At 39.5% G+C, this 14,323-nt stretch overlaps 1 protein-coding gene across 14 annotated transcripts in view; it reads right to left on the bottom strand.

The window, feature by feature from the left end:
• Positions 1-14,323, bottom strand: part of FNDC3B (fibronectin type III domain containing 3B) — a 401,489-nt gene that overhangs the window by 50,903 nt on the left and 336,263 nt on the right. For all 14 annotated transcript variants that reach the window (XM_023737934.1, XM_023737942.1, XM_023737932.1 and 11 more), the window contains 5 exons: positions 13,734-13,839; positions 12,588-12,760; positions 10,061-10,174; positions 9,571-9,720; positions 4,269-4,549 (listed from right to left, as the gene is read on the bottom strand). In XM_023737934.1, the coding sequence (XP_023593702.1) occupies positions 4,269-4,549; positions 9,571-9,720; positions 10,061-10,174; positions 12,588-12,760; positions 13,734-13,839 (824 nt within the window). The remainder of the gene's footprint in view (positions 1-4,268; positions 4,550-9,570; positions 9,721-10,060; positions 10,175-12,587; positions 12,761-13,733; positions 13,840-14,323) is intronic.

Raw genomic sequence — 14,323 nt, 5'->3', positions numbered from 1 at the left:
GACAGTCTCACTCTGCCCTGAGCCAGCCAGCCAGACACTTCCTGGTAGTCTGGCCACCACATGCTGAAGAGGCCATCAAGAAAATAGAATCACCCTACAAAGAACAGGTTGGAAGAAGTTACAGAAAATGCACGCTAGTGAAAGCAGATTTGAATGAAGTGAAAGTGGTTAGGCAGGACACGACTGACTTTATAAGATAATGATGTCTGACACCTTTCCCCTCAAACCGCAGTCTACAGGAATGGGGCTTAGACATCTGGAGTTTGTAAAAGCTCTCCAGGTGGTTATTACTTACATTAACATTTGAGAATCACAGCTCTAGAACAGTGATTTTCACACTTTAACGTGCATCAAAATCTCCTGGAGGGCTAATTAAAGCACAGGGTGCTGGCCTCCATCCTAGAGTTTCTGATTCAGTAGGGCCTGAGAATTTGCATTTTAATCAATTTCCAGGTGATACTGATGCTGCTGGTCCAGGGACCACACTCTGAGAGCCGGTGCTCTAAAGAAGTCCTAAGATCAATTGGGTTGATTTTAGATTTTAGAGCAACTTTGACAAAACATAAAGGAAACACTATAAAAATCAGCAGTATCCACAAATGGAAGGGACTGGCTGGTGAGCAGAGGCTTAGGCCAGCGCACTGGGAAGGGGGGCCGCCAGGTGATCCTACATCTCTCCCAGCTGGCAAAACTGTAACTTGACTGGAAGCATACAAAGGGAAAGTATGGTTCTGTTTTTAATATTTTCTTTGCCTCCTCAAACCAAAAGACAAATTTAATTTCAAACTCAGTTCTAAGCTTAAAAGTAATGCCTTTAAAAATAGATTGTAATTCCAATCAAATTTCATACAGGGTCTGTCTGCAAGCCAATGGTTAATTTTGCAAGCACCCACGGAGGAAGAATGGATCCATTAAAAAGCCCTTCTTGTGTCAGTTTGCTAGAAAGGAGCGCAATCCTGTCCCAGCAAGAGAGAGAATAAACTCAGTGTGAGAACAATGCGGAACTGCTGAAGGCTACAAAACAAACAAACAAAAGAAACAAGCCCTTCATCCAAGCCCCATGACCTGCTTAAAATGTTTCAATCCACATTTTTACCCAAAATATCATGATCCATTCACTTATATTTTTAAAAAAATTGGGGGACAGAAAAAAGTGAGGTAAAAGTTGACTGGAGCAAAATTACCCCTTTAGTTCCTTGAAATACTCACTATGTACTTCACCATAATTATTGCCAATTGTGTTTCTGAAACTTAAAAGAACAAGACTATGGATTGGTCTGAGTTCTATCATACAGAACTCAATCATGTACTGTAGAAACTGAATTCCTTAAGTCATACAAAGGATGATCTTAGAAATAAATTATCTCACTATCTTAAATATGAAATATCCAATTTATTTGATTGTTCGGCAGAAACTTTGACCAAATTGTTTTTTTTTTTGTTTTTGGACCAAGACATACACTATGACTAAGGCCAAAGATTTCCCCGTTTCTAAACTTATTCAATTTTCACAAAATCCGTCTAACAGAGTATCCTCCAAGCTACCCTGTAAGGTTAAAAGGAGACATCCTCCCAACGTACTTTCTTTCAGCTCAATATACTACCTGTTGTTGGTAGGTGCCGTTGAGTCAGTTCCGATTCACAGTGACCCTACAGGACAGAGCAGAACTGCTAACCTTCTAGGGTTTCCAAGGAGCAGCTAGTGGATTTGAACTGCCAACCTTCTGGTTAGCAGCCACAGCTCTTAACCACTGTGCCAACAGGGCTCCCAATATACTACTAGCCTTGGACTATCAACACTACATTGAATTACTTCTATTAAGTGCTTTTTAAATAGTTGTTTGAGGTTTTACTATCCAAATCTAAGCTCATTCTTCCATAGTTTTTACACTACTAAATCATTTCATCTTCTGATAACATAATGTACTCCGAGGTACTTTCTAACATGCTTTTAAATCAAACACTTACGTGGAAGATATTTTTGAAAATTTCAACTGTAACAGGCATTTCCTCATTAAGCAAAGATTCCCAACATCCGTTCATTTGAGCCCTTGAGCCCCAGATTTCTTTTTAGAAGTCACCTGACGTATATTGATTAACAAAGGTCAGCACACCTCCAACGACATCCTACAAACCTCGAAGTTTTACAATAATTTAAGGCATGTTTAAAGTAGGGCACAAAGTCAGGAAGAAGCAACACCTCACCCAAAAAAGCCCTTTCATAATTTCTGGCCTGAATGTTTAGAGGACTGACTTGAGGATTTGAGTCTACTCTGAAGTAGACATGGGTGTGGATCAGAGTGGACCCAAAACCTCCCAGTAAGTCCCTGAACAAGTGTGGCTTTTTCATAGTATTTTGGCCTGACGGATCAATGTCAGGCAATATTCTGGACACCTGGTCTCTTAGAAACAGCTGGGAGATGACATCACTTGGCCACTTCCCCCCAGAGGTTTACCTCATGGTCAGGTTTTCTTAGAGCATTATCACTGGGGAAAGTCCCTGAGGAAAAGGCCTGGGTTTAATCATCTCCGGATTTCCTCAGCACATGATTAAAATGCTTTGGACACATCAGGCACTCAATATTTGGTTACCAAACAGAAGTGAAAAAGATTGGTTTTCTGGGACTGGCTAAAAATGAAACAGGCCCTTATGTGGCCTCTTCAGCTCTTTGAGCCATATCCCCCTCTATTCAACTTCTAGCTCAAGTCCCACTTCTTCTAACCATCCTTGACTCTCTGAACCAGGGGTCTTCCTCTCTAAAACTCTGACAGGACTTTGTACACAGTATCATTTTCATCATGTGGTGTCCTAATCACCTACTATCTTGGATTGCTATTTAAGTGTTCCTCGAATCTGTGAGTATTCTGAAGGCATGGACTATATCTTATCACTGTTTCATAGCCCCACAGTGTATAGTACTATGCCCAGTAGTTCTTAAAAGAATCCAAGGAGAACACCACCACCAAAAGGCTATCATTGTTTTAAAAAAGCAAAACAGATATATTTACATGACTTATTCATAAGAGAAAAATTTGGTGAGATAGAAAAAGAGAGGGAGAAATAATATGATCCGGCAGGAGAACTTTTGTGTATTAAAGCTGATTTCTTTCTTCAGCTTCTAAGGATAGAAAGGGTAGTAGTCTGCCAGACTACAGAATTAGAAAACACTGCAGAAAAAAATATGTGAAACGATGAACTCTTTTTTTTAGCAGCAAGTTTAACTCCCTGCCCTTTACTCTCCCTGTCCCATCCCAGGAAGAAACCAGTTTTGTTGGATGATGATCTTGCTGATGACGAAAATTACAATTAACGCTTATTGTGCACTTGCTATGTACTCTTTGGCTCTACTGTACGCATTTAATATTCATGCGTGTATTTACTCCTCACAACATCTTTATAAAGTACGCACTCTTGGTCCCTTCGTTTTACAGAAGAAACTAAGATACAGAGAGGTTATATCACTGACCTAAATACACAGCTGGTGACCTGAATCTGAATCTATGTTCTACAATGCCTCCTTGAGAAAACATTTAGTTTGACAAAGGGAGATGCTTCAATGGGGCACCCTTGTGTAACCACAGGTGGTTTCTGCACTTCTAAAAACTGTAGTCCCGCTAATTGCAACCTTTTTGTTTTAAATGGGTTATGGCAACTTGGGGACAGGGCTAAATAATTTAAAATGTTGAGAAGTCATGTTGGAGAACAAGGGGTGTGGGAAGAGAAGGCAAGATGTCTAGCTCCCAGGAGGAACTCTGGGGGAAGAAAAAAGGTGACAAATGCAGATGTCAACTGAGTTTTGTGGGGTGGTATGTGATGTAACTTCTCTTCTCTGGTCCCTCATGGAATTCTGGGTAAAATCTATAACACGAATGCTCGGTAAGTTATGTCTCCTTTTGGGGAACCAGAGGAATGGCGGAGCCCTGCCTCAAGCTAGGCAAATGCATGGGTGAGTACAGCGGCTGTCCAGAGTGACATGAGTCACAGTGAAAAGATAAAGAACAAGTGGTTATCAAGAGGAGGAACTGATTTAAAGTCGCAGGCGTTAATTGTCCTTCAGGGATTAGGAATTGTATAAATATGTAATTGACTCACAAGTATAAAGCAATACAAGTTTTTAAGCTATATTTGCATTCAGTACTTCTAAATGCGATTAAGAATGGCTAGATCTCACCTGTGTAGCCTTCGGAACCTGAAAGATTTGTAGCCTTAAGTGCTGATGTGTCAAAGCAGCTTCATTTCTACTTCCCTTACTACAGACTGCACTCACCTATAGGTGGTTTCAGGAAGGAGATCTTTTATAACGTGGGTGGTGGTATTGCCCACAGTGATACTAGTGTCTCCAAGATCAATGTTGTAAGCAAGGATTTCAGACCCATTATTGCACGGCTCTTCCCAGTTCAGTAAAAGGCACACAGAAGGCGAATCAGGATAGGCGCTGATGGTCTCCTCCTCCAGGACACAGAGAGTGGAGACAGGGTCGGGGGCAGATGCTGGTGTCTGACAGTGGACAAGCTCACTATACGGCCCTGCTCCTGCTTGATTGACAGCCTAAAAACAACAGAGAGACAAAGTCCACATTACACCATTAGCAAGTTCTAATGTCTGTATATTGGGTGCTACTGAACAAATCTAAAGTAATATACAATTTACCTCTAGAAATGAAGGTAGAAATAAACCCTAGAAAATGTTCACTGCAATCTAATGATCACTTTCCAAAGAATGGCAAACACATTTCATTAGGAAAGCAAAAGACAATAACACGGCCATCATCATTTCTTACGAAAAATAATTTTCTAATAACACTTTGTTTGCACGGCCAATTTCAGTTTATCTATTATCTGATGCAATCTTGACAATAACTCTCTGAGGTAGATATAAAACGGCAGGTTATCTTATGCATTTTACAGAAGAAGAAACTTGAGAGACAGATTAAATAACGTGGGCCCCAGATTTAGAGGCCAAGCTGGGACAAGAAATCAGTTCATTTGATTTTTAAGCCTCGTGCTGCCCTGGAACAGTGATGGGAATTTTTGAAAAGATACCTACTATTTTCCACGTGAATGATAAACACATATCTTCAGTCAATTCTCAGCGCCCATGTGTCTTTACCTGAGAGCAATACCTGACACCTTGATCACTCTGCTTTTTCAAATACTTTAGACGTGTCCTCCAGGACCCCACACTCTTGTTTCCTCCTACCTTACCTGCTACTTCTTCTCAATCACCTTTTGCTGGCTGTTACTCATCACTCTGATCTGTTAACACTGGGGGCCCCAGGCTAAGTCCTTGGACACCTCTTTATATTTCTACTCAAATTCCTAAAGATCTCATCCTGTCTCATGAGGCAAATGCCATCTATATCCCATTCTCAAATATATATATGTAGCTCAAATCTCTGCCCTGAACTCCAGTCTAGTGCATCCAACTGTCTCATGAGTATCTCCACTTGCATGTCAAATAGGCATCTCAAACTCAAATGTTTACACTGAGCTTTTAATCTCTCTGCCATTCTCCTTCCAAAACCCTGCACCTCCCATAGTCTTCCCCATCCTCCTAGTCATTGAAGTTATAACCCTGCATCATCCTTGGAGATTTCTTACTCTCATACCCCTAATCCAGGCCCTGAGCACATTCTAACTACACTCTCTCTTACCTGGTTATTGCAATGACCTCCTCACTAGGACCTGTGTTCACCCTTGCCCCATAGTCTATATTCACAACAACCCAAGTGATACTATTAAACATGCGTCAAGATCTTCAGTCCAGATCCCTTCAATGTCGTCTCATCTCATTCAGAATAAACTTGAAAGCCTTTATAATATCCTACAAGACCCTATCTGATGTGCTCACTCCTACCATACTTCCAAAAACCCCATTATCATCACCAACTACTCTCCCCCTCACTCACTCTGCTCCAGCTACACTGGTCTTGTTGCTGCTCTGCAGGTACACCAAGCTTGCTGCCACCTCAGTAACTTTGCACTTGCTGCTCCTTCTTCCAGAAAGCTTTTTTCCCCAGACATCTGCATAGCTTGCTCAATCATCTCCTCCATGCCATCTCACAAGTGAAACCTTTACAGTGAGCTCTCTATGGACACCAAATTTAAACTTGCAACTCCCTCTGCCAAACGCCTATGACTCTCCTCATTTCCTATTTCCTCTTTGCTTTATTTTTCTTTACAGCACTTATTATCAACATAGTATACATTTTATTTGTTCCCCTGATGAGAATTCAAGTCCCATAAGGGCAAGGTTGTCTGTCTAGTTTGGCTCACTGTTGCATCCCAAACAACTAGAATAGAACCTAATACAGAGTATTTGTTCAATGAATGTCACACACACACACACACACACACACACACACACACACACACATTTAACCAACAGAGAAAAACATTTGGCAGCCTCCTGACAAAAGTGAATCTACTTAGAACTCAGTTTTCATTTACTTCATAGGAAAACTTATGAGGACAAATGACAAAACTAAAGGAAAGTAGCTTGAGCTCTTAAATCAAAGGTCTAAAACAAAACTTACAATTCTTGTGTATTGTTAATTTCAAAGCAGGCTAACAGCATTAAAATCATGGTTGAAGCTGTATTGTATTGCATGGTCATATCTAGTCCTGCTTCATGACCACACCTCAACTCTGGTAAAATTTTGACATCACTCATTATTTTAAGAGTATATGTTTTGGGATTTTTTTTTTAGTCACAAATTTATCACAGGGGCAGAAACATATGATATAGTGGTGCCCAATGCTGATATTACCTAAGGCTTTATATCACCATGTATAATAGGAGGAAAAGAACATGGCTTTTGGAGTCAGAGCTTAGCCCAGATCTTCATACCATCATTTACTAACTGTGTGATCTTAGGCAGTGAATCTCTCAGAGCCTGTTTCCTCAGCTGTAAAATAGGCATAGTAACATTTAATTCATGGATTATCGTAAAGATTAAAGCGGTTAACGTAGAACTCTGGGAAAGTGTCAGGTCAGCAGTAGGTACTTTGCTTCCCTCCTTCCCAATGAGAGAAACATAAGCAAAATACAGTGAAATCTGTGAGAGCAGAGCTCGAAGGGACTGCTTTGTTTTTCCAGGTCTCCCAAGTTTTCCACCTTTGACAGAGTGCGGTCTTACCACTTTTCTATTGCTTGTTTTAGTGGAAAATAGGTGAGCTCTCCTTCTCTGACGGGTTTCCGATTTACACAGGTTCTAGCTTTTGCAGTTTTTACTCCAGCATTTTTTCTACTTTTTAAAAAAAACTTTTTAATTTGAACTAATTTTACACTTACAAAGAAGTTGCAAATATATCCTACCACTTTTTCTAATAATGTTCTTTTTGTTTCAGAATCCTATCCAGGATTCCACTTTCTTTTACAAGCTTGGTTCAATGGAAAATGCTTTCTTGATTTAAACCACTGGTTCAAAAGCATGTTTTAGTAAATAATAATGTATCTATAATATACAACATGGCTTCTATAAACAAACAACAACACACGTCTTAGTTCAATCAAGTATACGAGACCAAATGGGCAACACCTGCCCAAAAGCAAAGACGAGAAGGCAGGAAGGGGCAGGAAAACTGGACAAATGGACACGGAGAACCCAGGGAGGAAAGGGAAAGGGGGAGGGCACTGACATATTGCAAGGATTGCAACCAATGTCACAATATAATACGTGTATATGTTTTTCAATGAGAAACTAATTTGCACTGTAACCTTTCAACTAAAACACACACATACATACACACACACAAATATACAATATGCCTCATGTGACAAGAATTACTTTAGTATTTCTTAATTAAAATATTTCTAAGGAAAATCAGAAAAAATACTGAGCAAAACAAGTAAAAAAACCTTCACTCAATTTTTATAAAACCACAGTACAGGTATTACAATAATTTAACTTCTAAGGAGCCAAATATTCAAAGGCATATTTAGATTCAACCTGACTTTACAGTAATAATGTCAAATGAAAACAATTCATATTTGGTCCATGTATAGCAAGAAACCAATGTAAGTTGAGGAGTCCCTTTTGGCAATATTTCTTTAGAAGAACAATGGCGGTCTTAAAAACATTGTCTCCTTCTTTGGGTCTGCCTCATTTATGACAATTAAGTATACAGATTTGAAAATATTTTCTACTCTGGACTGTAAAAACAGGGAGGCAAGAGTACTATGTGGGCTCTGTTTCTTATCAGTCTATCTTTTAACATGTACCTTTGGGAAGTCAATCCTAAATGACAACATAACCGTGAAAGGAAGAGAGTAGAAGAACATTTCAAAGAGACTCAAAATGCAAAAAGCAGAGAGGCACGAGGCTACTTACTGTGGTGGCAAATAGTTCTTTATTTATATCCTGCCTTGTCCCACAAACAGTGTGGCACGTGATTTTACCTTTTCCCTATTGTAAAGATCAGGTAATGTGCTGTGACCCTGACTCAGTGACCAAGGGTTAATTATGTCCTATGTACTCCCTTCGAGAGGGAGGGAAGGAAGGTGTATAACAAAAGAGTAGCAATCAGAAATGGTTTATGATAAAGCAGTCTTCATAATTTAACAGACAAGCTTCAGTTGCCTGGAAAATTAACTTATGAAGGGAATATTTTCTCCAGAGAGGCCAGAGAAATGGGGTGTTGTACTTGGAATGAGCAATTTAATACATTGCTTCAATCAGGCGGAAACCTAAATCTAGCATCTTGGCTTCTTTATTTAGTAAAATGTAAATGTGTGTGAAGACAGAACTCTTCAAGATCAAGCACCACATCTGATTAATCTTTGTATCCTGATCCTGATCATCGTGATCATCCTTTGATGCTGGCACAAAGTAGTGCTCAAGAAATGTCACTGAACACATGGAAGTAAATGGACAAAGATCCTTATTTTCTCATCAAGATAATAAAACTAGGCAAAGGAGAAAAATCATTTATCCAAGTCAAGAAAATGAATTAAAAATAAGCCCAAGATTACTGTCATCTTAGAGGGTAGGCTACGAGCCTGTAACTTTGTTCTTGACCTTATTCTGTTTGGGCTCCGCTGTGGAAGTTTATAGATAATCAGCCTTGGTAACGGTCACTGAGGTGTGAGGCAGGGTCCTGTAATCTAATACAGGCCAGTCTCAATCAGTTTGTTTTTGGCTCCATTTAGCCAGCCGGCACATGAATTTTCTGTCCTTTGCCAATTCTAAGTAGCTTCCTCATTGAAATGTGCATCTCAGGGGAATTCAAAGAGAAGGCATCTTCCCTACGGAGCTGTGCTCGCCTTTCCCTTGGACTCGGCCACTTTATTCAGTGACTTTACAAGCAAGATGCAAGGGCAGCGGGAAGTAGAATGGAAAAGAATCTGGTTTTGTTCTTAAATTTTAGGACCTCCCAGACAAATAGAGATTAATTAGAAAACAGCAAAACAACTAAACTTGTCTTAATTTAAAGGGACGCCTTTTTCCCTCCTAAAACCTACCAATCCCTCCTAATAGCTTCTATTATGAGCCTCTGAGTAAGTTTGCCAAAGTGGCTTTCATGGAACACCAGTGTTTGTGAGTAATGTCTGCAGTAATGTCAACCTACCTGTAGTCTACAGCAATACTGTGCAGCAGGCAACAGATCTCTTATTTCAAAGCAGGTTTCTGTTCCATGATAAACGAGTTCTAAGGAGTCTTCATCTTCTCCCCATTCCAATCTGTACTCTGAGATGTCGGCACCGGAACTTTCAGGACTCTGGAAAACAGACATTTAAGTAGTAGATTAATTTCAGCTACAAGAAAATCCTACTATGTTTGTGTTCCACTAATTTGAAAGGGAAGACAGCAAGATGCCCCAGGATATTTCAAAAACATACAAAAAGCATGAAGGGACACTCAATTTCCTTCCAATTATGACCAGTGGTAAAATGTTCAAAACTCAAAATGATACAAGAAAGTGCCAAGGGAAATTACGGCGTATAGAGGGAAAAAAAAATCACCTACATGCTCATTTTGGCTTTGTAGGTTCATCATAGCTTGCATTTAGGGTGAAGTAGAAGGCACAGAAACTTATGTAGAATATGTGCCTGACTTACCTCCCAACTCACCAGGACCCAGCCATCAGGCGTACAAGAAATACAAGGTGCTCTGCATTGTCCAGGTGGTCCTGCAGCAGTGGTGATTTCTGATACATCAGAATAGGGACCATACTGAAAAAGAAAACACACACATCTTGTATGTACGTGTATGTATGTTTTTGTGAATGTGTTTGCATCTAAGAGCTCATAACCAAACAAGGGTAGTTGTTGTTAGCTGCTGCCTAGTTGTCCTCCAACTCATGGCGACCCAACACATGATGGAATAAAACACTGTCCAGTCCCATGTCATCCCCACGATCAGCTGGAAATAGATCACTAGGCCATTCTTCCTAGCCTGTCTTAGCCTGGAAGCTCCACTGAAACCTCTTCAGTAGGACAGCAACATGCAAGCCTCCAATGACAGATGGGTGTTGGCTGTGCATGAGGTGCACTGGCCGGGAATCAAACACGGGTCTCCGCATGGAAGGTGAAAAGTCTACCACTGAGCCACCAGTAGCTGATCATCAAAGCATTTATTACCAAATATTACCTAATGGCTTTTACTTTCAAGTGAATGTATATTAAATACGGTTTTCTCCTATATACATTCTCTGTGTGTTAAAAACCTATTACATATTTTTTTTATTCAAAGGGATTAGAAAGTTGGTTTATTAACCATTTTTCCTTTACAACAACATCAGAAACAAAAACATACTGATTCTTGACTGACCACTGCACTGTGCTTTCACGTTTCTCAGGGAATGTCGATGAAACTAAGTCAGATGCACGCTGCAGTTTAATTTTTAATGCATAAAAATCTACTGAGAATTGTTAGTTGATCATCAAATTCTGGATTTCTTCTAGTTACTGGTATTTTTTGTTTTGAAATCTAATGTTCCTGTAACACTTTCTCAGTGTGTCCCCACCACTTCAATTACTAAAGGTTTATACTGCACTCCTCTTTCCTTCATATTACCATCAGTGACCATGCTGCTCGGAGTCAACAATCACTAGAGACTTAGTACATTGTGAGAGAGCTGTAACCAGCCATTTTAATATGGAACAGGTGACACTCTACAGAGTAAAATAAAATAATTTCCAGGCTAATGAACTCTGCTTTTCAAAATGGACAAAAAGATTTAAAATAATAACTTCTCAATTTTCCAACATAACTTGCAAATATACTTGAGGGGTATGTGAAAGCTTTCTGAAATAGGCCTTAGAGAATGACTACAAGTCAACTGTTCGGTTAACTTTCAATGTAACAGGAAAAAACCAAAGTTGAAGATATTTTCTATGACTAATCAGTGAAAGAGAGAAAGTAAAACTCAAACCAGTCCAGCTACACATTTATCTCTGTTACGACAGAGATGCCCTAAAATGCAGATGGGGAAAAGGGCAAAAACAAGAGTAAAATAAAGTTTCTGTAGCATCTGTGATCACAGCCAGCCATCCCTTTTTCACTTACATGATTACAAGTTTGGGTGCACAGGCTTTCTTACTTTCTCACCAACATATTTTTATTGTTTTGTTTTCTCTTTTAACTTAAATATCTGTGCTGTGTCTGAAATTTTTCCTAAATAACAATTAGAAGATATTTAGATCTTACTTTAAATCTCAGATCATTAGGAGTTAAATTTTTACAGCCAGTGGTGGCTAGCATGGAACTGACTAAAGACACACGATTTTCACTTTGAGAGGCTTGAAAACGACTACAAGAAACTAGAAAAGGTCACAGCCAGTTGGGTGTCACTGTCAGTTGGGCTTTCTCATTTTATTTTATAATTAATTAATTACATCTGTTTATTTGCATGGACCTCATGTATACAAATCACTAGCAGCTTCGGGCGGTGGGGGGGGGGGGGTTAGCATCAACCTGCTTTACTCACACCATTCCACCCTCTTTTATGTGTCTGCCCATCTCCAACATACCAAAAAGCTCCAGTTTCTGGGTCACCTAGTTTTCATTATGAATCTCCCCAAATCCACATCGCTTTCCTTTTTTAAAAAACAAACAAAGCACCACTCTGGGTATAACACAGATATATATACTCTGAATCTCTGATACCTCACCTTGACAACTCAAAATGGAGCAGAGGGAAGAAGGGCTGGAGAGCTCCCCAATCTTCACTTGAAACAAAACACAGATAAGCTGGCCTACCTAGCCTCTACCTGCTCCATTTTTAAAAACTGAATTAAGACATTGCTTGTTAATTAAAAATACAAAGTATAGAAATATTATGTGGTCCTAGTTTCCTTGAGTATAGTCAACCAGAGAATAGGAAATTATTCTAAAAACTACCAAATGTATCTATAGGGTGATGTTCTCATTTACTTTGAGCTCTATCTTGATAGATTGATATCAGGACAAAAGAAATGGAAATTTTCCAGTGCTGAGTCTACGTGCAATCACAATTCAGAAATAAGATTTTATATATACTTCTTTAATGGCTGTTAAGGTTGGATAGATACTGCTGAGGAATTTTAGGGGAGTAAAAATCCAAGAAGCTTGTATTCTGACTAAGGTGTAAGGTCTTAGACTTACCCCTCCATCATTCAGAGCCCTCACCCGGAAACGATACACAGTTCCGGGAAGCAGGTGCCCAACGGTGCACTCCAGGTCTGGCCCGTGGTACACCTCCGAAGCTACATCCTCAGGTTCCGTCATCTCCACACTGTACTCTGAGACCTCACAGCCACTTTCAGATGCAGGAACATCTGGAAATGCAGAATTATTTTCTTTTCAGAACATTTTTGTGCTTCCAGGTGACCAAACCACACGAGTTTCCACAAGTTTTGCAAAATGTAGGTGGTCTGTCGTCAGTACTTCTCTTACACAAGCAACCCCTCTCCAAAAAATGAAAAAAAGGAAGAATGTGAAACAAAAGAGAAAGTTTCTGAATGATGTTGCCCATACTTTCTACACAGCATGAACGTTTTTAAAAATTACCGTACATTTGTTAATACAATAACTGCAAAATAATAGGAGCATTATGTAAATTTCCTTACGTGCTAATACAAGGTAAAGGGAAAAAAATAGAGGGAAGAAAATCTTCTCTTTAACTTGAAGCCAAAGGCTACTAATACTGTTTTGTTAAATGAAGATGTAGGATACCAAACTGGCACAATATTTTATAATGCTTTAGACACAAATGGTGTGAAAAATAGTCTCCTACAGTTCTATAGGTTTATACTTGCAATTTCACATGATGTCAACTGCTGATACAACGGGGAATACTAATATAGCTTCAGTAAATACTGAAAAAAACACCAGGACCCACACACGACAAAGCAGCAGGGTTACATACATAGAGAGGAGGAGGAATTAGCTCTCACTCTAGGGAACATTTCTAGGTTTAATGTCTAAACTGAGCACAACTTTCCTTTTATGAATAAAGCTGAAAAAATCCTGAAAAAGACTGGCTGCTCTGAAACATCCTCTGGAAAAGTAACCTACAAAGGGTAGAGGATGAACAGTGTGTTTGGCACCATCAGGAATAAGAGGATGACAGACAGCCAAGGGGGAAAATACAAAACCATGCCAACATACATTAAGAAGACTATGGATATATTCAATAAGGGGGAAAAAAAAGGTTTTCAGAATGAAGATTTGAAATTTAATTACCAACGAGTAAAAGTCTTAAACTCAAACTCAAATTGTCGATGTTCACGTGAAGATTTGTTCACTCACCCCACTCTAAGTGGACTTCTTTGTGCTTGGGTCTACCCAAAACCCTCGGTGGTCGACACTGACCTGGTGCAATGCTTAGTGTGCGAACGGGCAGACTTTCAGAACACTGCAGGAGAAACACCGGAGAGAATCATCTCTTAGTACCGTGAATCATTAGACCGCTACATACCAGGCAAATTCCACCCCATAAATGTAAACACTACCAAAAGAGGGCTATACACTGAACAGGTACACACGTTACCATATGCTTTTTATGATATAAAAGGTGTGCATTTTAATTATAGATATATGCTGCATATGAAACTGGTAAAAATAAGAATGATTATTTCTGAAGTCAGATTAGTACATATGAGTGTTGTGTATCCTAAGCACACAATCATTTTCCTCTATACCCAAAATGGAAAGACGCTTCATGAGGACAGAAAAGAACACAAAACAACAGCTGGATGAAATTTTAAAATAGTGTCATACCAAATTCCCTGAGGGACTGAATTCCTGGGCGGAGGGCTGTGGGGACCATGGTCTCGGGGAACATCTAGCTCAACTGGCATGACACAGCTTATAAAGACAATGCTCTACATTCTACCTTG

Source organism: Trichechus manatus, unplaced genomic scaffold (genome assembly GCF_000243295.1).
Source record: "Trichechus manatus latirostris isolate Lorelei unplaced genomic scaffold, TriManLat1.0 scaffold00110, whole genome shotgun sequence".
In the NCBI taxonomy this organism is placed as follows: Eukaryota; Metazoa; Chordata; class Mammalia; order Sirenia; family Trichechidae; genus Trichechus; species Trichechus manatus.
This window is presented reverse-complemented; position numbering and strand designations above follow the sequence as displayed.